Source organism: Rutilus rutilus (genome assembly GCF_951802725.1).
Source record: "Rutilus rutilus genome assembly, chromosome: 1".
Lineage (NCBI taxonomy): Eukaryota > Metazoa > Chordata > Actinopteri > Cypriniformes > Leuciscidae > Rutilus > Rutilus rutilus.
In genome coordinates, this window is record NC_140209.1 from 42496104 (window position 1) to 42519357 (window position 23254).

General features: G+C 38.4%; 1 protein-coding gene across 3 annotated transcripts; it reads left to right on the top strand.

The window, feature by feature from the left end:
- The first annotated feature begins 305 nt into the window (after window positions 1–305).
- Window positions 306–22315, top strand: tnnt1 (troponin T type 1 (skeletal, slow)). 3 transcript variants are annotated; one of them, XM_084415250.1, is made up of 14 exons: window positions 306–503; window positions 1763–1799; window positions 2296–2340; window positions 11875–11901; window positions 12964–12981; window positions 13579–13600; window positions 13710–13770; window positions 14060–14176; window positions 14311–14388; window positions 14520–14633; window positions 14711–14820; window positions 20579–20669; window positions 20860–20900; window positions 21616–22315. In XM_084415250.1, the coding sequence occupies exons 7-14, from the start codon at window positions 13714–13716 to the stop codon at window positions 21659–21661; spliced, it is 654 nt and encodes a 217-aa protein (XP_084271376.1). In that variant the 5' UTR covers window positions 306–503; window positions 1763–1799; window positions 2296–2340; window positions 11875–11901; window positions 12964–12981; window positions 13579–13600; window positions 13710–13713; the 3' UTR covers window positions 21662–22315. The 3 variants fall into 3 exon arrangements, with proteins under 3 accessions (XP_084271376.1, XP_084271377.1, XP_084271378.1); XM_084415251.1 differs by having other exon boundaries at window positions 366–503; window positions 1763–1795; window positions 1891–2340; window positions 21616–22230; XM_084415252.1 differs by lacking the exons at window positions 306–503; window positions 1763–1799; window positions 11875–11901 and having other exon boundaries at window positions 2301–2340; window positions 21616–22230.
- The last annotated feature ends 939 nt before the right edge of the window (window positions 22316–23254 follow it).

Here is a 23254-nt window from a genome sequence, read left to right on the forward strand (position 1 = left end):
GCAAATTTGCAAAAAAAACGACAACTGTGTGAGCTGAACATGTTGCCTTGGACCTCACTTCTTATAACAGCAAATTTCCCATCTACCCATCCTTTCACCTTAAAGTTGTCTTATCTATTACCTTATTTTACTTTGTGTCAAATAGAAAATATGTATTCTGGGAAGAATTGGGTCTAAATCCCCTGTGCTATTTTTGTCCCCAACTGTCCCTTTGTTTTTTCATATCTCTTTTTATATCCCTGTGTTTGTTGTGTGAGGTCATTCCCCCTGTTTCCCCTAATCCTTTGTGGTGGTCATCTTTCTGTCCCTGGGTTCATTTCTAATCCATCCATGGTCCTATGCTGTAGCTGCTAACACCCTCCATCTGTCCCTGTCCTCATATAAAACCAACCCATTGTCCTGCATTACAAAACTCTCATAATTCACGGGGACTCTCCTTTCATCCTTTGTGAGCCTGTGTTTCATCCTTTTCCACGGTGAAACCATCCTACCATCACTAAAAGGTAAAAGTATTTTGTTACTTCAGTCTGTTCTTTCCATCTCAAGAAAAGTAACTGAATTTATCAGTATAATTCAGACAGTAAATTAGCTACGTTTGATGAAATCTGAAGGTCTGCTTGTTATTTTTAGTTCTTGTGTGCAGTTATAATAATGTTAGTTGTATCTGATAATGTGTTTATTATTTCCTGTACCAGACTATGGTGCTACTTTAGGAAAATGTTTGATGAAATAACTATGGGCAAAACAGTGTGTAGCTGGCCAACAATGGTCATAACCTGAATACTTATTCTGAATACTAACCCGAATACTGATATTTGTAGAGTTTGAGTGCGTCCCGGACCAAATGGACTTATGGAACTATTAATAAAATTCACTCCATTAACAATAAAGATTTGTCTTAACTCATGTAATCTCCCCCTGCATCCTTGGCTAAAATGATCCTATCAGTATTTTGTGGTTAATGCTGCAATGACTCCCCGTAACCTTACATGTCCCCTTACATGACCCTCTTTATCTGTCACTTTCCCCATCCTGTTCTTAAAATGACTCTTGCTTCTATTCCTACTTGGGTCGATCCAGAACGAGGGGCATCTTTCGTTTGTAATTTGATCGTTTCGTGCAGAATTTAGCCAGACTCGTGCCCTTTAGATGCTGAGAATCTCATTAACAAAGTAAGGGCGGTCTGTTGAAAGGCTGGTTTTTAGGTGGCCACTGCTTACAAGCCTTTGTCTGGAGACAGTAAAGTACAAGTTGAGTGGTGACAGCTACATGTCTCATAAATTCTCTCTGCCAATGACAATGCAGCTATAAAATGGTTTCAAATAGCAGATATGATATTGCACTGATATGAAAGATGAGGCACAGGGAGAGAAATCTCTCAGTGGAAGGTTAAAGACTGCAGTCAAACAGTGTGTGATAGACATTGACTGCATTTCCTGCAATCAAATCCTGAAGTTCCTATTAGGAAAAACAAGCAAAGGCTGGTACATATTGTGGATATTATATTTCACCCTGTCTTTGTCTCCACATTCCCACCTGTTCTCACTCCATTGATCTTCATATGAAGCATTCAACGGGGTGTCAGCACTTGGGAACAATGGAACAATTTAGATCTGGTGCTACTTTTGTTTTGTCACTCTCTCCTGCGCTCTCATCCTCTTTCTAAAGTGATTGTGAAATGTTATGTGGTTCTACTTGTACTTTCAGACATTCCTTCCTTCCTGACTCACTCTCACTTTCTCTTTCTCCTTCTGTTATCCAGTTTCATCATGTCTGATGTGGAGGAAGAATATGAGTGAGTAATGTTTCTAATTTGACCATTAAAGCATTACATTTAAAGGGTACTGTAATGTTTACTCATTCCTTTCTCTTCCCTAAATGGCCTGTTAGAGAACAAGTAGCAGGTAAGTATTTATTTATTTATTTATTTATTTATTGCCCATATTAAAATGTAGCTTTAGCGATTATCAGTAAAGCCTTGGTATAATGTGTACCCAGAGGCCAATTATAGATACCTCCAGAGACCCAGCTGAGCTTCACTTGGTTTTAGAGAGCTGCGTACAAGTCTGACTGGGTGCTTAGGCTTGTTACCCTGCCTCTTCCTGGAAGGGATATTTTTATTACAGTGATCTCATGTTTATGCTAGCATACATCCCTAACAAATGGCGTGCACTTACATAATCCTTTGCACACACTTATTTATATACACACTTTTATTCTTTCCTCACGTGCTCTCTCTGGCACAGACTAGATATTCACATATGTTTTCCTTTCATTTATCACCCTGTCATTGAGGAGCAGAGGAGGAGGAGGAGGAGGCTGCAGAGGATGCAGGAGAAGGTAAAATTGACCTCAGTGAGGGTTTAAAGAATCAAACTCTCAATGTTGATGAGAAAATTAAAGAACGTACAAAAATGAATATTCAGAGAAATGAGATAGCATGTTATGTACTCATTTTACTCAAGCAACGCTGACCGTCACTAGCAGAAATGGTGTGAATGTGAGGGAGGGAATGTGAGATGAGTTTTAAATTTTTTATGAGGTTCAGGAGGTTGCGCCTCAATCACCCACTGATTGGCTGGTCACACTGTCAATGGGTCCGTAAATCTACAAATGGGTTCTTTAGGGGAATTCCAGTTAAGCCACATAAAGAGACCAGTGTGCTCAATGAAGACCAGGAGTCAAAGTTCAGAGAGTTTACTAAAGACAAAGATCTCCACACTTCCAAAGGCCATAGAAAATGAGTAAGAGGAGCCAGCCTCAAACTAACTTGGGATATAGAAACACTACTTATAGTCATATGGATAATCAGTTGACATCATTTCTACAGGTTCTGTTTGGTTAACAGTACAGGTAATTCTAGCAGCAACCGAACATGGTATTCTGTTCTTTATGCAAATGAGAAATGATCTTTGACACACTTTGTTCTAAGAGCCACTGGTCATTAATTCAGGGAGCTCTCTTCTCATGCTGTTGAATTCTACTATTCCTTTGGCATGGTCACATGTCTCTCATAATAATAATAATAATAAACAACACCTGCAAGCACAATTACATAAAACATATATATATATATATTCTCCAATATCTTTATCCAATAGCAATATCTTTTCCCTTCAAGGCTGAGTTTTTGTCAGGACTCACTGGAACAGTACATTAAAACTACATCCACACAGAGCACTGATTCAAACTTCTACACATAATTCATACACTGTAAAAAAAAAATACCATCCCCAAGTCAAAATTTTCTAGTGACTGGTCACAGCTAAATTTTTCAAATAGTCTGACGTATTATTTCTCATTGAGCCAATGTTAACAGACTATTGCAACAATAATTGCACTTGGGCCAATTTAAAAAATTAGACTTGGAGAGGTTAGAATTTTTTTACAGTGTAGCTTAAAGGGATACTCCACTTTTTTCGGAAATATGCTCATTTTACAACTCCCCCAGAGTTAAACAGATGAGTTTTACCGTTTTAGAATCCATTCAGCCGAACTCCGGGTCTGACGGTACCACTTTTAGCATAGCTTAGCATAACTCGTTGATTCAGACGAGTCCAGTAGCATTTCTTTCAAAATGACCAAAGAGTTTCAATATTTTTCCTATTTAAAACTTGACTCTTCTGTAGTTAAACCGTGTACTAAGATCGACGGAAAATGAAAAGTTGCGATTTTCTAAGCCTATATGGCTAGGAACTACTCTCATTCCGGCGTAATAATCAAGGAACTGTGCGGCTGTACCATGGGTGCAGCAGGCGTAGTGATATGACGCAGCGCCTAAAAATAGTCCCCAGCTCGGTAACTTCTTTCAACGTGACCGGGACTAAGTTTGTCTAACCTATTAGACCTATTTTCAGGCGCTGCGTCATATCACTACGCCTGCTGCACCCTGCTGCACTCTTTGGTCATTTTGAAAGAAATGCTACTGGACTCGTCTGAATCAATGATCTATGCTAAGCTATGCTAAAAGTGGTACCGTCAGACCCGGAGTTCGGCTGAATGGATTCTAAAACGGTAAAACTCAACTGTTTAACTCTGGGGGAGTTGTAAAATGAGCATATTTCCGAAAAAAGTGGAGTATCCCTTTAACATAGTGACCTATAGTGCTATAAATCCTAAAAAGAATTACACATGCTAAGTATGCATATGTGGATACATGTAATGCTTTGTTGACCTTCATGACATTAGACACAGTTGTCTTGCATGTGTCATACAGCTATCATGATAAAAAATTAAAAAAGAATAAGAATAAAGTTCAAACAAACTATTCTCTTTATATACCAAAATATAAGTCTGATTAATTTGGATGTATGAGCAAATTAATTAATTGATAACAATTACATTTTTATTCTCTGGAAGCTGGGCTAAATGTGTAAACACTGTTGCAGCATTCCTGACATGCATGGGTCAGACCCTCAGTCTCCTCTCAGATACCAAATACAGACATTCCCTGTAACATAAATACCAGAATAGATCACTTCACTTCACTTATCCCGTAGTCTTTTGGACCGTAGGGGCACCACTGAAGACTTGGCAACCAGCTTCTTCCATTCCTCCCGGTTCTCTGCTTTCCGCACTGTGTCACTCTGCTCTAGACCTGTCCACTCTCTGATGTTGTCTTCCCATCTCTTCCTCTGTCTACCTCTTCGTCTGCTTCCCTGTACTGTGCCTTGTAATATTATGTGGGCAAGTCCTGATGATCTTGTGACGTGGCCGTACCAATTCAGCTTGCGTTTTTTTACTGAAGATAGGAGGTCTTCATATGACCCAATGGCGCTCTCAATTCGGGATTTCACTTCTACATTAGTGATGTGATCGCTGTAGGAGATGCCAAGAAGTCTGCGGAAGCATCTCATCTCCACCGCCTGAATCCTTCTCTCGATATCGCCTTTCAACGTCCATGACTCGCATGCGTATAGAAATATTGACATGACCAGGGAACGCATCAACCTGATCTTTGAGCCAATGGCGATGTTACTGTCGTTCCAGATGACCTTCAATTTGGTCATGGCGGCTATGGTCTGTGCTATCCTGGAGAGTATTTCTGGCTTAGATCCTTCATCCGAAACGATGGCTCCCAGGTACTTAAAGCTGTTAACAGTCTCAAGCTTCTTATTGTTTATCTTGAACTCAGTGCTGATTCCATTGGGGTTGTTGGTCATCAGCTTGGTTTTCTCTGCATTAATCTGCATATTATATGCTGCAGAGGCCTCGTTAAGATGTTTCACAAGATTGACGAGTTCCTGTTCTTTTCCAGCTAATCCATCGATGTCATCGGCAAAACGCAAATTTGTAATCGTCCTGCCTCCGATGCTGACTGTACCTTCATGATCTTCCAATGCGTTGGCAATGCGTATCTGCTTGGCAGACTCCGACTGTGGTTCGAAACCATTCTCCTATGGTGTTATTGGAGTAGACTGCACTAGTAGCCTTGTCATATCGGCTTTCTATTGTCTTGATCAGGTTGGCATTGATGTTGTATAACCTCATAGTAGCCCATAAAGCCGCATGCCAAACCCTATCAAATGCCTTTTTGAAATCTATGAATACGTGGTAGAGTTCTTGCTGGTGTTGTGGGTACCTCTCGCAAATTATTCTGATACTAAAGATTTGTTCTGTCGTGCTGCGGCCTGTTCTGAAGCCTGCCTGTTCTTCGGCAATGATCTGCTCTGCTTGCGGTCTCAATCTGTTTAGTAAGATTTTCAGCATCACTTTACTTGGGTGGCTGATCAGACTAATGGTGTGGTAATTTTGGCATAGCTGAAGGTTGCCTTTCTTCGGGAGGGTAATTATCAAAGATTGAGTCCATGGTGTAGGCCATTCACCTGTTTGCCAGATTTTATTGCAGATATTCCATAATGTATCTATCATGACCTCTCCACCTGCTTGAACCAGTTCTGCTGGAATGTTATCCACTCCTGCCGACTTCCCTTTTTTTAATGATTTTACTGCTGCTTCAACTTCTTCTCGAAGGATAAGATGGTTATCGATGTTAGTTGGTGGAGGGACATTCAGCACCTCAGTATGTCCTGTGGCTCTGTGAGTATACAATTCAGAACAGTACTCTGTCCATCTTTTAAGGATATCCTGTTCTTCTGTCAGACATTTCCCTTCTTTATTTTGATTGGTATGGGCTATGTGCACAAGCGTCGCGACGAACTTCCGCTATTGTCAGAAGTTGGCATATCAGTTTCCGGTTTACGGCCGCTTCATTGGCATCCGCTATAAACAAACAAGATGAGTGCTGCTGTTGTACGAAATAAAGAGATATAATGTGCGTGACACATCTAAGTTTCTAAGAACTGTAGGTGGATCTAACGGCCGTTTCACACTCCGTGTGCCGTGTGTGTGTGTGTGTGTGTGCGTGCGGTGCAGGAGCAGCACGCGCTATATGCTTCACATTATGATGCGTTTGCAGTGAATAACTGATTCACGGCAGTACCACAAACACTTACTATTTTTATTTAAAATCCAGAAGTTACGCTGCAACTTTTATTTAAAACAAAGTTTTGTCAGCATTGCGATTCTCTTTGTACACATATAACTTACACTCTTTAATGGATGCATGCACATTTAAGCACAATTTAAACAACGTTACGTGGGGCTATTATTCCATGCATTACTTAAGTTGCTCAAGCAAGTGGCCAAATATTTAACTGTAAATTGACAAAAACAGCCGACTCTCATGCCTTTTCTTTTCCATTTAAATATTAATAAAATAAATCTTGCATGTCACAAAGAACTTGTTTTCCACCTCCACGAATGAGACGAGTGTTGTTCATTATGTCGCCTTGTTGAAGTAAATGGTAGTTTACCTTGCTTTACCCCGGTCTTCTAAAAGTAAAAAGATGACTGTGAAAAATAATAGTAGGCCTAATTAAATGCATTTATGGTGAGATTTCTACATTTTATTTAATTAAACCCATTCATGGTGAAATTACTACATTTTCAGGTCAATCTTTGTTCATTTTGACCACGAAACATGCGCTGTCACTTTAATTCAGCGTTTGCGGCACAGCAAAAATAGACTCGGTGCGGAAATAACGATATCTGCACTTCTGTATGCTGTATATTTGCCGCACCTGGAACGGATCGATGGACTGCAACCGCGTGCAGTGTGAAAGCTCTAACCTGTTAGCATGGGTACATATAGAGGGTTTTCACCTACGTCACGATTTGGTCAGTTACCCGGATGCGCGGCCATATTGGAGGTACTCGGATGTAAACAACGGCATGGATTGCACTGTTTATGTACTATTGAACACATTGTTACACTAATTTCTGATGTCTAAACCACGGGAACAACACATGGAAGCTGCGAAATCATATAGAGAAGGACTTGGTAAGCAGGAAAGAGCTCAAAATTTTGACAAACTTAAGGTAATATGTGGTAAAGATCTGAACGAGCTAGCTTCTCTAGTCCTTACTTCTTTTTCGTATCCCGACATTGGCTACGTTCAGATTGTCAGTCCAAAAAAAAGCACATGAAATCCGTTTCAAGCTACATCCATATGTGGTTTAATATCCTATTCAAATCACATACTGTATCAGGAAATCCACCAGTCTGAACGCTCTTTCGCATGGTTTATGTGACTTTCTCACGCCACGTAAAATATAAACATCAGACGTTGTTATAGGGAACATGCTGAAAGTCGCTGCCGAAACAAGGTTGTGTTGATGCAAAGTGCCGGACGAGCAGAAAATTATTATTTTTGAAAAGTATTTTGAAACCGGCGCGGATGAAAAAGAGTTGTGCATACAGTAACCTACCAGCAGGCTTGGGAGGATTAAATGTATTCCGTTACAGTTACAAATTACTTCATAAAAAAGTATTCAGTAACGTAATCCAAGTACTATAATATGAAAGTAATGTAACTAATTACTTTTGGATTAACGTTACTTCAAGGTCACGTATATAAATAAAGTCAAGCAAGAAGAAATATTATAAAAAAAAAATATTAAAAAACTTTTATTTATTAAGAATTTGGCTCAGTGTACATTACAATATTTTCAAAATATACACACAGGCCTGAATATATATTTATGTAAAGGGCTATACAGACATCTAGTGGCTAATGTATGGTATTACAGATTATTTTGTTTTATTTGTAACTAATTTTTAACTTAAAAATAAAAACACAACATTTAAAAATTTTGCACAATCTACATATTAGTTTATTTTAAAATAGGCCTACATGTTGACTAAAGCCGTGATCTTTCTTAATTTGCCTGACTGAACTTGGGGCGTTGGCAGTGGGAGTTCCCCTACGTTACCTAGACAGCGAACATCCCGTTACGTGAGAAAAGATTAAGAAAGGACATTTTGAGTACTAAAAAAGATACTCTCCTAATTTCTACAAAATAGCAGCGGAATTTCCATGAATTAAAAGCGATTTTACCCGCAGGCAGCGTCGTTTCTACTAGCAGCAGTGATTCAATCTGCGTCTGAGGAGATTGTAGACAGCTGTTATTTGCGCATTCACCAGCGCGTGGCACACGTGAGTCATTACTGGCAACAGAACCAGGAACTACTGTATAATCAAGCAGCGCTTAATATAGTGTTATTATGCCAAAATACTTATTTATTTAGTTTTAAATTAAATCATTGTAATCCTGAAAGTATTCCCCCCTTTTTTTAAATGTAACTATAATCTGATTACTACGTTTTTTGACGTAACTGTAACGGATTACAGTTACTGGATTTTTGTATCCTGATTACGTAACGCCGTTACATGTATTCCGTTACTCCCCAACCCTGCCTACCAGCCTCCTACAGTTCTGCAGCTCGAGACGCAGTAGTCCAGCGCGGCGGCTATACATTTCCATATTGTAAAATTTAAATAAGAAAACATTTATATTGCAAATGCAAACCTCTCCATCAACGCAACATCATTGCCGTGTTGTCAAAGAGCTGCGTGGACACACAAATCGGACCTGAACAGTTGCAATACAGTGTGGACATCATTTTAGATCATATTCCAATCGGATACAAAGATAATCGGATTGACAGTGTGTATGTACCCATAGTTAACTATTTTACGTCAAAATTTTAGCCATAGTTAACGCTTCATTTACACATGTGGCTGATGCTGTGCCTCTCTCAACCACAAACGCCATCTTTCATCAGTTTTTTGCACTCTTCTCTTTAACTTTCGGCAGTCTATAGAACTAGAAATGTTTTTTCTCGGTGCGACTGATGAGTACAGACCAAAACTTGACCATTTTTCAGAAGCAATAATCAGCCAAATTTGCGAGTCCGTTCAGTTCAATGGCACTGTTTACATTCAGTACCTCCAAAATGGCCGACTTCCGGATTGATGACGCGTCGTGAAAACCCTCTATAAGGAGCATTGCTGTGTGCCACTTTGCTCTGCTTAAAGTCGCTAACAGCCATTTGAGCTTCAATTTCGCTCACAAAACCTTTGCATTCTATTACGAGCGAACGCATGCATACATGCATGTGTGTATTTATATACAAAATAATTATACACAGTACACACACATATATTATGTAAACACAAACTTTTATTCTGGATGCGATTAACTGCTGCACAGCCCTAATTGAAATATAGATTTAGAAAAATTGTGTGACGACCCTTAACCGTCTAGTATGAAAGCCCATTTTCACCACATAAAAAAACATCAATAAAAATATGACATAAAAAGACGATATTATGATATACTAATCCACAATTATGAGATGAAAAGTCAAAACTTTGACTTGCATATTCATAATAATGCAGCTGAAATTGACATACTAAGCAGAAATCATGACATTAAGTCATAACTATGACATTAAAAGCCGAAATTATGACATACGACAATTTACTTCAACAAGGCGACATAATGAACAACACACGTCTCATTCGTGGAGGTGGAAAAACAAGTTCTTTGTGACATGCAAGATTTATTTTAATAAAATTTATGGAAAAGAAAAGGCATGAGAGTCGGCTGTTTTTGTCAATTTACAGTTAAATATTTGGCCACTTGCTTGAGCAACTTAATAAGTAATGCATGGAATAATAGCCCCACGTAACGTTGTTTAAATTGTGCTTAAATGTGCATGCGTCCATTAAAGAGTGTAGCCTATATGTGTACAACGAGAATCGCAATGCTGACAAAACTTTTTTTAAATAAAAGTTGCAGCGTAACTTATGGATTTTAAATAAAAATAGTAAGTGTTTGTGGTACTGCCGTGAATCAGTTATTCACTGCAAACGCATCATAATGTGAAGCATATAGCGCGTGCTGCTCCTGCACCGCACGCACGCGCACACACACGCACACACACACACACACACACACACACACGGAAACGTGAAACGGGCGTTAGATCCACCTACAGTTCTTAGAAACTTAGATGTGTCACGCACATTATATCTCTTTATTTCGTACAACAGCAGCACTCATCTTGTTTGTTTACATCGGATGCCGATGAAGCGGCCGTAAACCGGAAACTGATATGCCAACTTCTGACAATAGCGGAAGTTCGTCGCGACGCTTGTGCACATAGCCTATTGGTTCGCCCTTGTGATGTATTTGTCTGATCTTTCACAAGTTGGTAGGCTTTCCTGCTGTTGTTTTTCTGTAAACTTCCTTCTATGTCTTTGCATTGTTCTTCAATCCAGGTCTCCTTTGCCTTTTTCATACTTTTCTTAACTTGCTAATTGATTTCTCTGTAATGTCTTTCCCCTTCAGTCTCGTTTTTCTTACGCTTGAGTTCTCTGCGTTTGTCGCAGAACTCCAGTATGTCCTCTGTGACCCAGGGCTTCTTTGTTGGCCGGTATTTTCCAAGGATGTCATTTGCTGTTTCAGTCACAGCTGTGTTGAAGGAGCAAATTTCCCTCCAATCCAGAATAGATACACTGGTTTAAAGAACTTATATTTTCATTATGAATTTCATTATGATTTTTATGATTTATTTAATTCAAGAAAGAGGGATTGTAAATCCAACACATTCAGTTCGACCGGCACAAATGGACAAACTAATAGACTGCAACAATTGGCTCCGGAAGCAAAAATCCGGTCCATTGTTTTCATAGGAGAACTGATTTTAAACGATAAAATACCAAGGCTATTGTAAGCTAAGAGGTTGTTAATCAATGGTTTGTTTGTGTTACTGTTGAAGCCATCAGCCAGCATTATTTCAAAATATTTTTAATCATATTTAACTGAAGGTTTCCTATATATGTATATACACCTCTATAACTGAAAACATTACCTGCAATGTTACCTCAGATTTATGGTCCAAAAAGACTAAGCAACAGTTCTTAAATTAACATTTTCATATAATCCTCAAGTGAGATAAAAGTACAAAATATCTGGCTTGATGTCTGTGATGGACTCTTTATGCAATTAAATACTGTAATTTTAATACATAACAGAAATGAATAGAAATAGAGAAGAAGTGGGAAGCTGAGGTATAAGTGGCTACTTAAATGCGATGTACAGTAATGATTGACAGTATTTGACAGAGAATGACAGAACATTCTACAATAAAAAAACATAACGATGTTAATAAAATGAATGAATCTTTGATTTGTTTTTAATATTAGTATATAAACATAGAAAAATAGTATATTGGTGTCTTATTAAAAGTGGTAAATGCTGGTAAATGTGTCTGTAACCTAGAAATCATTTAATCAGCCAATATCAAAAAAATACATTCAAAGACCGGAGAGAGGAGGATCACATAATGATCATGAGCAGCTTCATGATATTTGCATCTCTGAAAGAACATTAACAGTTCTGCATAAAGAGAAAACACGATTATTGAGTAGAACTAAATACCTCATTTTTTTCTATATCTGTTAAAGAGATTGATTTGTTTGATTTATTTTGATTTCATGTTTCTTTGCTGGATCTGTATTACAGAAGAGCAGGAGTATACAGATTATCAAGGTACTTTGTTCATCTTCATCAAAAAAAGACATGCACAATCAGAATAGCATGTAAAAGAAAAAAAAATATATGGAAGGATGATAGCATGCGTTTGTTTATGTTTTGGGTGATGTAATATTTAGCCGGTCAGTCTACACTTTTTTTTTTTTTTACCATGTTGCACGTGCATGTTTGTGAATATAGTGTTTTTGTAAATTTTGGTTCTGCTGTATAGCTTTAAGAGCTCATTGGTTTAAAGGGGTGGTATAATGCCCTTTTCACAAGATGTAAAATAAGTCTTTGATGTCCCCAGAATGTGTATGTGAGCAAAAATGCACCGTTTTTGTGTCTGTCCCTTTAAATGCAAATGAGCTGCTGCTCCCAGCACAGAGGGCAGAGCCTCAACAGCTTGTGTCCTGAAAATTTCAAAAACTTTTAGCCTTTTATGTCCAAACCGGAGTCAGACAAAGATGGAGAGACTCAAGAATAAGTGACAACATGTAGACAACATTTATGAATGGTTAGTAGATGAATTTATGTAGCTTATGTGTAGTTATCTTCTAGTCATTGATTAGCATATTCTGTCATGATAATTTATAAATCGCGTTCCCGGTGGCGGGGTTTATGTATGTATGGTTAGTGATGTCACTAACCCGGGAGGAAGCTCATGTAGTTCCTACCAGCCGTTTGTTGTAGTGCTTAAAAAGCTATTTCTTTAAAAGCAAATATCTCCCTTTGCTTTGAACTTTGAGTGTCGTGACTTTGCAGATGTTGTTTATGCTCAAACAGCAACACTAACTAAAGTTAAAAAAGTGAAATCATAATCAACCATCCCTTTAAATACTGTTCAGACGTAGCACAAATCTTCTTTTTCCATTTCCAATTTCCCACTGTGTCACTTTTTCCCACGTCTTTTACAAAAACACTATATTCACAAACATGCGACATGGTAAAAAAAAGTGTTATATTTTATATATATATATATATATATATATATATATATATATATATATAAAATATATCTCAAATATTCACATTGTTCTCTTATGTGTTTCTGTATTCTGTCAATGCTGTATTCATCAGAGGAGACTCAGGAAGAAGGTAAGGGCTTTTAGACGAAAGTACTTCCTTTAACTCCATATCTTGATCCCCTGAGTTCTGTGTTGTTAATCATGTTGTTACATCCGTTTTTGTATAAAAACAATAAAAAAAGTCTACACACACACACACTTTTTGTATAAAAACAATAAAACAGTTTGAACACACACACACAAAATTGTGAATTTCTCTGAATTTACAAATTCTTGGAAACATTTAGGATAATGTAAGTACACAATTGAAAGAAATATATAACACTATGCAAGTGGTCTTTTGATATTTTGATATAAAATTCTTATATATTGTACCTTTAATACCATAAATCTGCAAACCATAAAAAAAATGTGAACTGCAGAGTTCATGAAAGAACAGTCGCAGTTGTGTCCTTTAGTTTCATATTTCTTCAGAGGAACCAGCTGTATAAAAAAAACAAAATTCCAGATCATTTTAAAATGTGAAATGGTCAAAAGACAAAAAAACATGCAACCAGTATAGGGCAGCATATTGTATGGTTATGTGGGCGAACAGGAAACGCTGTATAATTACAGTTTACAAGAACTGCCTTGTTTCTTTTTTCCCTATTTGCTGTCTCTTTTATAGAGGAGGAAAGACCACGGCCCAAGTAAGTGTTTTAACACTCGTTTGTAAAACCACAGGCACGCTTTGTATTTTCCAGATGTCTTCAGGCACATAATACCAAAAATCTCTTGCTTTTATTATCTCCCACACAGGCCTATGGTTCCACAACTTGCCCCTCCAAAGATTCCAGAGGGTGAGCGGGTAGATTTCGATGTAAGTACCAGTTTAGTGCAGTTCAGTTCATCAGTTTAGGATGAATTGTAAAGTGAGAATCACTTAGATAATATGAAGGGTTCAGTTTTTACATACTGAACTGTGTGAATGTTTATATGGTGGGTCCAATGAAGACTAAGCAAACTGTGTTTGTTTTTATTGAGGTCCATCACAGATGAATTAAATTCATATCCAATTAATTACCAAATGTGATTAAAAATAACATTCAGTTTGGACTTCATGGAAGTTATGGCTTACTATTTCTAATCTATATCATTTCCTATCTTAGGATATTCACCGAAAAAGGATGGAGAAAGACTTTCTGGAGTTACAGACTTTAATTGATGTCCACTTTGAGCAGAGGAAGAAAGAGGAGGAAGAACTGATCGGTCTCAAGGAGAGAATTGTAATTCAGTCAATCTTTTCCTATTTTTTTCTCTTTTAGGACTTTTATTTACCACAAAAACCTTCTATACTCACCTTTCTCTTTGCTTTGTACTAATTTTCTCCATGTTGGCCATTCACTCCACCTGTCCTCAGGAGCGGCGACGGGCAGAACGAGCAGAGCAGCAGCGTGTTAGAGCAGAGAAAGAAAGAGACAGACAGACGAGGATTGCGGTAAATTAGAAGTCAAAGTTAAAGTTAAAACATAGTAAATAAAATGCTCAATTGCTCTCAAAGTTGTAGGTGGAATTTAATACAGAGTATCAAAATCGATGTGAAATATAATGTCTGCGCTCTCTCATCAGGAAGAGCGCCAGAGGAAAGAGGATGAGGAGGCTAAGAAGAGAGCAGAAGACGAGGCCAAGAAGAAGAAGGTTTTGTCCAATATGGGGGCAAACTTTGGTGGCTTCTTAGCCAAGGTAGGATACTGAGCCTTACCTTAAATACAGTAATGTACCATTAATATATGTTTGTACATATGTGTGTTTGTGTTTAGGCAGAGCAGAAAAGGGGGAAGCGTTTGACTGGACGAGAGATCAAGAGAAAGACACTTTCAGAGAGGCGCTCTCCACTTGGCATCGAAAATCTGCGGGAGGATGGGTTGAGGTGACCACACACATACACATCCATGTTATATATAATATAATATAATATAATATAAACTTTTATTAATAAATCATTAAGAAACATTATATATGTCATGGACTGGTTGTATTGCATACACATGGAAGATGATGAAAGTCAATGGTCTTTAATTAATAATCCACATAGAGTAACGAAAATGAGGTCAAGCAAAGCAACAACCGTTAAACATAGACAAGACCGGACAACTAAGAACAGAAACACGGGAACTTAAATACAAGAGACAAACAAAGGTAATAAATCACACAGAGCTGAACAGAATGAAGAATCAACTCAGTAACCATAGTAACTAATAATGAAACTGACAGGCAGGGAAAAAGCAAAGACAGAAAACTCAATCTGAACATAATCGTGGCAATATAATGCTTAACAGACCATTAGTTAATGTAAATAAAATGCTAACAAAAATCATTTCTTCGATTTAAAACTTAAAATTAGATTTAAAACTTTGATTTATATATTACCTAATGCACTTTTTTACATTTACAATAAAAAAAAAAATTAATTAGTAATTTTAAGCACTTCACACACTATTCATGTTAACATTATTCATTAACTCACAGTCTGCAAAGGTCACATTTGGTCTTCGCAGAACCCAATCTAAGGTTGAAACTATTCATTGTAAAGGTTTATAAACGTTTGTTAATCATTTAGTACCTTTATGGACAGTCATCTCAATGGGAAAAAAGTGTCTAAAATGACCTGAATTCACCCTATTTACACATCAGGATATTCCTTGAATCATAAATAAACAACAGAAAACAATATATTTTTCAAGAAAATACTAATCAAGCTGACCCCTGTACACTGTTGACCCGTAAACCCACCTTTAAACCTCCTAACCTGTCCCTAACCTTACCCGTCTCACACCTCAATGGCAGCAAAAAGTGTTTCGCAGTAGACGACAATTGACAATAAGTACATTGTACCTAACTATTATTATTATTTAGATGTAAGTACATAGTTAAAGACACCTATATAAAGTAAGACCAGTCATTCTTATATTGTTAAATATTCTGTTGAACATCCGGATCACTCATAGCTACCAAACGCCTTTTTGCATTTGTACATTTGTAAATGTAAAAAAGTGCATTAGTTATATATGAACTGAAGTTTAATGACATTTGCAGATTTTCATGAAGTGCATGATCATTTCAGTTTAAAATTTAATGACATTTGTAAGCATTTAAATGTATATTAAATAATGTTCTGCTAATTAATCAACATCTAAAGTTTTAATAGGTTCATTAAACATTAACAAGCACATTATCTCATATTTTTAGCTATGTGAATATAGCTATATTAACTCATGATCTGTGAAGCATTGTATAATGTTTGTTAATGATTTATTGATGAAAGTTATTATAAAGTGTTAACATATGTTTTCCGTAATGCAAGGTGTGCAAAGGATCTATAGTGTTTCATTTAAATTCTTGTTCCCTTTCAAGGGAACTTGAGCTGCATCGAGACGTGGTGGGAACGCCTCTGTCTGATTGTGTCATGAAGCACGTATGAAATCAGTCCAATGGCGTGACGGATCGTTATGTGACGTCATCGACCAGGAAATTATAAAGCATACCTGTACCTGGAACAAACAGTCACTAGCTTATGTGTCTTCAGCAAGCGCACTGTGTGAAACTGTCTCTGTCTATTTATTGTTGTTTGTCCACAAGCATAATATATTATCTAGACAGGAGTATAATGGCGAGCAAACAGCTTTTTGGATCGTGTGTTCCTCCCTGCCCTCGCTTCATTACGAGTGGGGACACACGCGATTTATGTGTCGTTTGTTTGGGAGTGGAGCAGTGTTGTTTTTGGCAGCCCTTTTAGTTTTAGTCTTAGTCTTAGTCTTTTGGACGAAAATGCTTTTTAGTTTTAGTCACATTTTAGTCACTTATAAACTTGTTAGTTTTAGTCAAGTTTTAGTCGACGAAAACACAAAAAGGTTTTAGTCAAGTTTTAGTCGACGAAAACTCAAAAAAGTTTTAGTCAATTTTAGTAAAAAAAAAAAAAGTAAGTTAGTCTTCAACAAATTAATTTAGGTTAAAAAGTATTGGAAATGGGCTTAGGTTTGACAGGTTGTAGCAAGTGTTGCAATTCATTTTTTTTTTTTTTTAAATAACCCCTGAAATTATGACTTCTGGTGAATATTGTGGAAACTAATTGATACATTTAGATAAATATATTTCATACCTTATAGCATATTATAATACAACTTATTAGGCCTATATATTTATAGAATAGCAAAGTAGTCAATATACAAGACTAAATTCATATACAATAGCCTATACAATATACAAGCCTAATCAATATACAAGACTGAACCACATAGATGTGAAATATAAAGGCTATCATGATCATTTTGCCAACAATGAACCATGGATTTGTTTAGTTTATAATACGTTTTATTTTTAACTTAAACAAATACAACATATAACATTCAAAACTCACCGGCTTAGACTGCATTTGAAGAAAAATAAACACAACAGTTTTCTGTAGCCTTGTGTGCGAACTTAACTTATTCAATAGAATTATTAGATTATCTCCTGATGCGTGCTGCTTAATAGCACACACTCCGCCGTGACAAACGAAAAAAAAAAAAAAAACCGCGACGGCATATGGTACAATTGGCCTTATATTCATTGTCCCTCACGCATTCCAGCCACGGGTATTTTAATCCCATTCAATTTTACATTTCTGCGCTCTTTTCTTTTTCGCCGGCTGCTTATATAGTCATTTTTACATTTCCCGCTGTTGTCACTTGTCGTCATCGTTGCTACGATACGTGACTCACAATGACTGAAACGACCAATTAAAAGGGCATTCTCTGATGATGTTCCAAGATGTTAAAAACGCTATGCTGATGATCATAGACAAACAGGGGGAGAAATTAGTATCTACCGCACCGTCGGGTTTTTTTCTCATAGCCTACAAATGTCTTCGTTCATAGTCTGACATAAATTAGAAGGCGGCTATGTGTCTGTCCTGGATTTGCACTGAATTGATTCTCAAAAATACGGAACTGAACAAGACTTGTGTCAAATACGGGACGATTCCGTATTATACGGAACGGTTGGCAACCGTCAGACTTGTAATAACGTCTCGTGATGTTTTAGTCACCTTAGAGCAATTTTTAGCCAGTCATCGTCGCGTTATCGTCATAAAAAAAAGGTGCGTCAACGAAATCATTTCGTTATCGTCATCGTTGACGAAAACAACACTGGAGTGGAGCATGCATGGTCAGCTCTAGTAAAAGGGGGCTGACAGTGTTCATTCATAAATTCCCGACGTGTAACATATGCACTATCGAGAGTTTTAGCTCTGCTCCTGTTGGCTTTCTTCTTGAGGTCAATAAAGATTCTTTGGCTTGGATCTCGTGTGCCGAGGCTAGTCTCGAGAGGCTGGTCCCCTTAGCAGATTTTCTGGCAGCGTGGAAACTACTGCCAAATATATCTCGTTTGGTCCTGCTCACAATAGAAAAGGGTTACAGAATTCAGTTCGGTTCTCGTCTGCCCAGATTTCTAGGGGTCCTCCCTACGATGGTGGACCCCGAGCAGGCTCTGGTTATGGAGCAAGAAGCAGACTCTTCTGCGAAAGGAGGCTATAGAAAGGGTTTCTCCTCCCAGCAGGGACTCAGGGTTTTACAGCCGTTACTTCATTGTTCTAAAGAAGGATGGAGGCTTACACTCAAGCAGATCGTCTCACAGACTCAGTCCGAGGACTGGTTTGTCACGATAGATTTGAAGGACGATACTTCCATGTAGCCATCCATCCTCATCACAGGAAGTTCCTGAGGTTCGCTTTCGGGGGCGAAGTGTACCATTATCGGGTTATTTCCTTCGGCCTGGGTTTATCACCCCGCACTTTCACAAAATTGATCTCCAGGGCATTCACTTGTTGAATTACATCGACGACTGGTTGATTTTAGCTCAATCCATGCAGATGGCGGTTCGGCATCGAGATGTCGTTCTGTCTCACATGAGAAAGTTGGGGCTGAGGCTCAGCGCCGAAAAGAGTGTGCTCTTCCAGCTTAGAGGACAACCTTTCTAGGTGTGGTTTGGGATTCTCAGCTGTAAATGGGGTAAAACTAGGCCAGTCACTCACTGTGAAACAGTTTCAGAGACTGTTGGGTCTCATGCCAGCTGCGTCCAACGTAATAACTTTTGTCCTCCTGTACACGAGACCCCTGCAGTGGTGGCTCAGAACCAAAGGGTTTTCTCCAAGGGGAAATCCATTTCGCATGATCAAGGTCACGCGGCAATGCCTACGTGCCTTAGTCATGTGGAAGAAACCTTGGTTCCTCGCCCAAGGCCCAGTGTTGGGGGCTTCTTGTCGTCACATAATGCTAATTGCTACAGATGCTTCCTTCACAGTTTGGGGGGTGATCATGAGTGGTTGCTCGGCGCAAGGTCTGTGGCAAGACCATCTACTTTCTTGGCACATAAATCGTCTAGAAATGATAGCGGTGTTTCAAGCTCTCAAACACTTCCCCCCAGACCTGAGGGGCCATCATGTGCTTGTCTGTACAGACAACACATCGGTGGTCTCTTACATCAACCATCAGGGGGGGTTTGAGGTCACGTCACTTATGCAAACTGGCTCACCAGATCCTTCTGTGGGCCCAAGGGAATTTGCTCTCTCTAAAGGCAATTTACATCCCTGGGTTTTTAGATCAGGGAGCAGACATCCTGTCGAGGCAGGAGCCGAGGCCTGGGGAATGGAGACTCCACCCTGAGGTGGTGGAGCTCCTATGAAAAACTTTGATCGAGCAGAAGTAGACCTGTTCGCATCTTAAGAGATGACACACTGTCCACTGTGGTTCTCACTCAGTCAGCCAGCTGGGGCTGGACACTATGGTGCAGACGTGGCCAAGGTCCTTTTCTCTCAGGCGAGTGGGTTGATCCTTCACCCCCGCCCAGAATTGTTACAAGTTTGGGCTTGGCCTCTGAGGGGGCCCAGCTCATAAGTTCAGGTCTGTTGAGACCATCCTCCACTCCAGAGGTCCCTCCACGAGGAAACTCTACGCCTTGAAGTGGATCCGCAGGTCTATCCCCTCCACACTAAAGGTGTACATGGCGGCCTTAGCTGCTTACCATGTCCCTTTAAAGTGGAGTTTCCCTCCAATATGTTTGTGATGTGGCAGGATGTTGCCTAGCCTCACACATTAGTGAGGTTTTATGACCTTGACCTCGGCTCCACTTCAGGGGCGGAGGTGCTTTCGTCTTTGTCGAGATTTCACACGGACAGGCACTTGTTACTATGGCGTTGTGGCTATAGTGTTCCCACCGGGTCTCGATGCAGCTCGAATTCCCTTGAAAGGGAACATTTCAGGTTACGTATGTAACCCTGGTTCCCTGAAGAGGGAACGAGACGCTGCGTCGGCCTGCCATACTTCCTGCCATACTTCCTGCATGCCTGTGAGCGACTTGCTTCAGCCTATCAGAATCTAGTGACTGTTTGTTCCAGGTATGCTTTATAGTGTACTAGTAGATGACGTCACATGACGTTCCATCACGCCATTGGACTGCTTTCATACGTGCTTCATGACGCAATCAGAAGCAGAGGCGTTCCCACCGCGTCTCGACGCAGCGTCTCGTTCCCTCTTCAGTTCAGGGAACCAGGGTTACATAACTTGAGACGTTTTTTGACTGGAATGTTTTTTTTCCATTCTCCATGAATAGTTGTTTTGCATCATCATCTGTTCCTTACTCCCAAAAAACAGGAAGCGAGCTCAGGAGATGTGGAACTGGATTCACCAGCTGGAGTCAGAGAAGTTTGACCTCTTGGATCAAATGAAGAGACAGAAGTATGAGGTGTGGTGACTTTGATTGCTGAACTGAGGTTTGAGAACCTGGTGAAAGATTTCACTGTATGAAACCTGACGGTGTTTGTATTGCAAATACTAATCTGTGCTTAGTTTAGAGAAAGTCAGATAGAGAGTGTAGAAAGTGAAAGCGCAAATAAAACACTGTATTTACCTGAAATGTGCTTCCTTCTCAACAGATTGTTGTTCTACTGAACAGGATTTCTCACGCTCAAAAGTTGTAAGTCACGTTAAGTTAATAACTTGATTGTTTCAAGTCGTTCTAAACATAATAAAGTCATGCAGAAAAATGAGTCACTTTGCTAAGAGACACATGAAAAATTAAAACAATGTGTTCTAAAATCAGCTCAAAATATCAAACACAGCAATTTTCTGTGAAATCTGTCAACTCAGACTGCCCAAAATCTGCAGACTGACTTTGACTTTTGGCAACTAGCATCGACTATTCCAGACTGCAAATCTGGGTAAAAATCTGAACAACAGTCAAAGAGTGTATTCCTGCCTTAAAGGGAAAGTGCATCCAAAGATGAAAATTCTGTCATTATTTACTCACTCTCATGTCGTGCCAAACATGTATGCATTTCTTTCTTCTACTGCACAAAAATATTGATAGCCAAGCAGTTTCGGTTCCCATTGACTTCCATTGATTTGTTTTGTTTTGTTTTGTTGTCAATACAATGGAAGTCAATAGGAACCGAGACTTGCTTAGTTTCTATCATTCTTCAAAATATCTTATTTTATGTTCCACAGAAGTCTTAAAGGTGAGTAAAGATGAGTAAATGATGACACTTTTTTTTGTGGACTATCCCTTTAAGCGAAAATTAGGCTTAACTTATTTGTTAAGCATTTTTCTTTCGTGAAAAAGACTAATAGTCTGTCATTAAGAAACATTGTCTCTGAATTGTGCTGATGTTTCACCTCTTTCTTTATCACAGCAAAAAAGTTCATGGTAAAGGAAAGGTCGGAGGTCGCTGGAAATAAGACATTGGAAAAATTCTGAAAAGCCAACACGGAAGCTTTCACTTCTGACAATTTCACAGCATCTCCAAAAGAATAACATTTCTGAATATGTTCAAAACCTCTCTCAGATCTAATGTGCTTGGATTAGATTAATCACTTCTGCTTGTTTTATTCTCATTTGTAAGGCACTTTGGATAAGTGTGTCTTCTAAATGAATAAATGTCAATGTAAAATGCATCTGATTCATCACTCATTCACAGAGAGTCTTTTAGCAAACTAGACAGGTTATGCAACTGAAATCGTTTCACTCTTAAAAAGGGAAGAGGAATGAAAATATACTGGAAATGAAAATAAACTGTCAGAGAGGAGCGTCTTTGGTGTGATTAAAGAAAGTTTCCCTTCATCCATACTGTTTAAAACGGCCTGAGAATCCTGTTTTCATGAGGATGCACAAAAATTGTGGTTTCCAGCTCACATGTTTGGCTATTAATAGCAAAAGTAATTTCCATGTACTTTCTTAAATCTCTTTTGGTCAGTTTTCATTGGGATTGCAGAAATAAAATGGGATGTTTACAGTTGCCTAGGAACCCATAAGTTGAAACTGTTATTATTAGGTGAAGTCTCTTGTGCTGGATTGACAGAGTGTTCACCTCTTTCATAAACAATCATTATGCCATATACTGTAGCACCCTGCAAATATTTGTTTCAATTAGATGAGTAATTGTAAAAGAAAAAAAAACATGTGTCCGCTAAGGCCTAATGAAGACGACCCTGCGGCAGGCCCACATCAACACTATACAACATAATGGAAGCCTATGCAATGATTTAACATACATTTTGTAGATTAACTCATCCAGTGGGCAGCATTTATAGAGATATAATTAAACATACATATATACAACATATATAAAATAAACCAAATGAAAATGACTTTTTTGACAAAATGAATCTTGACATTTTTACCTAATCTGAACGTGTTGATCTGCTGTCGCCATCTGGTGGCCGGTGTATGTTCGTTCACAATAAATTAGTAAATTTGATGTCCTACGCCTCATGTGACAAATAATCTAGAAACACTGAATCAAAACCCTGAAAAATAAGTTTATTCATGTGTCCTCTTAGTATACTACTTTTAAACTAAAAATAAGAAAGTGTAATTGCACTGACTTGACTTATACTGACAGTGACAGAAAGGTCTAAGAATATTTGGCCTATACCTGTACTCAATCTTTTGACTGAGATATAGGCCTACTTAAAAGTATAATTAAGTATTCTAAGTATACTTGGCTTGTAGTTGTGTTTACTCTTTTGATTGAGTAGCCTATTCAATATTTTTTATCAAGTAGGCCTACATTTTTGGAAAATATTAATTTATGTAAATGAGTATCTGAATTTTTGTGTAGGCTATAGTCCGCTGATAGCACACACAGGAATTTACTTAAAATCTACTTCACTCTTTCCCCGCCACTGACTGAATTTCCATCTATATTTTGATCATCGTTCTGAATCCAATCCAGACGAAGTCTTTGACAAATGCGTTTTCTCAGCTTTTTTATGAAACTTTTGAACACATTAAATTCTTGATAAAAAGGATGCATGAAGCTAGAATAAAAT

Excerpts from the sequence above, each read along its gene's own strand:
- tnnt1 (XM_084415250.1), top strand. The coding sequence starts at position 13,714 with ATGGTTCCACAACTTGCCCCTCCAAAGATTCCAGAGGGTGAGCGGGTA. Across the intron at positions 14,177-14,310 it reads TCGGTCTCAAGGAGAGAATT|GAGCGGCGACGGGCAGAACG; the intron begins GTAATTCAGTCA and ends ACCTGTCCTCAG. Across the intron at positions 14,389-14,519 it reads ACAGACAGACGAGGATTGCG|GAAGAGCGCCAGAGGAAAGA; the intron begins GTAAATTAGAAG and ends CTCTCTCATCAG.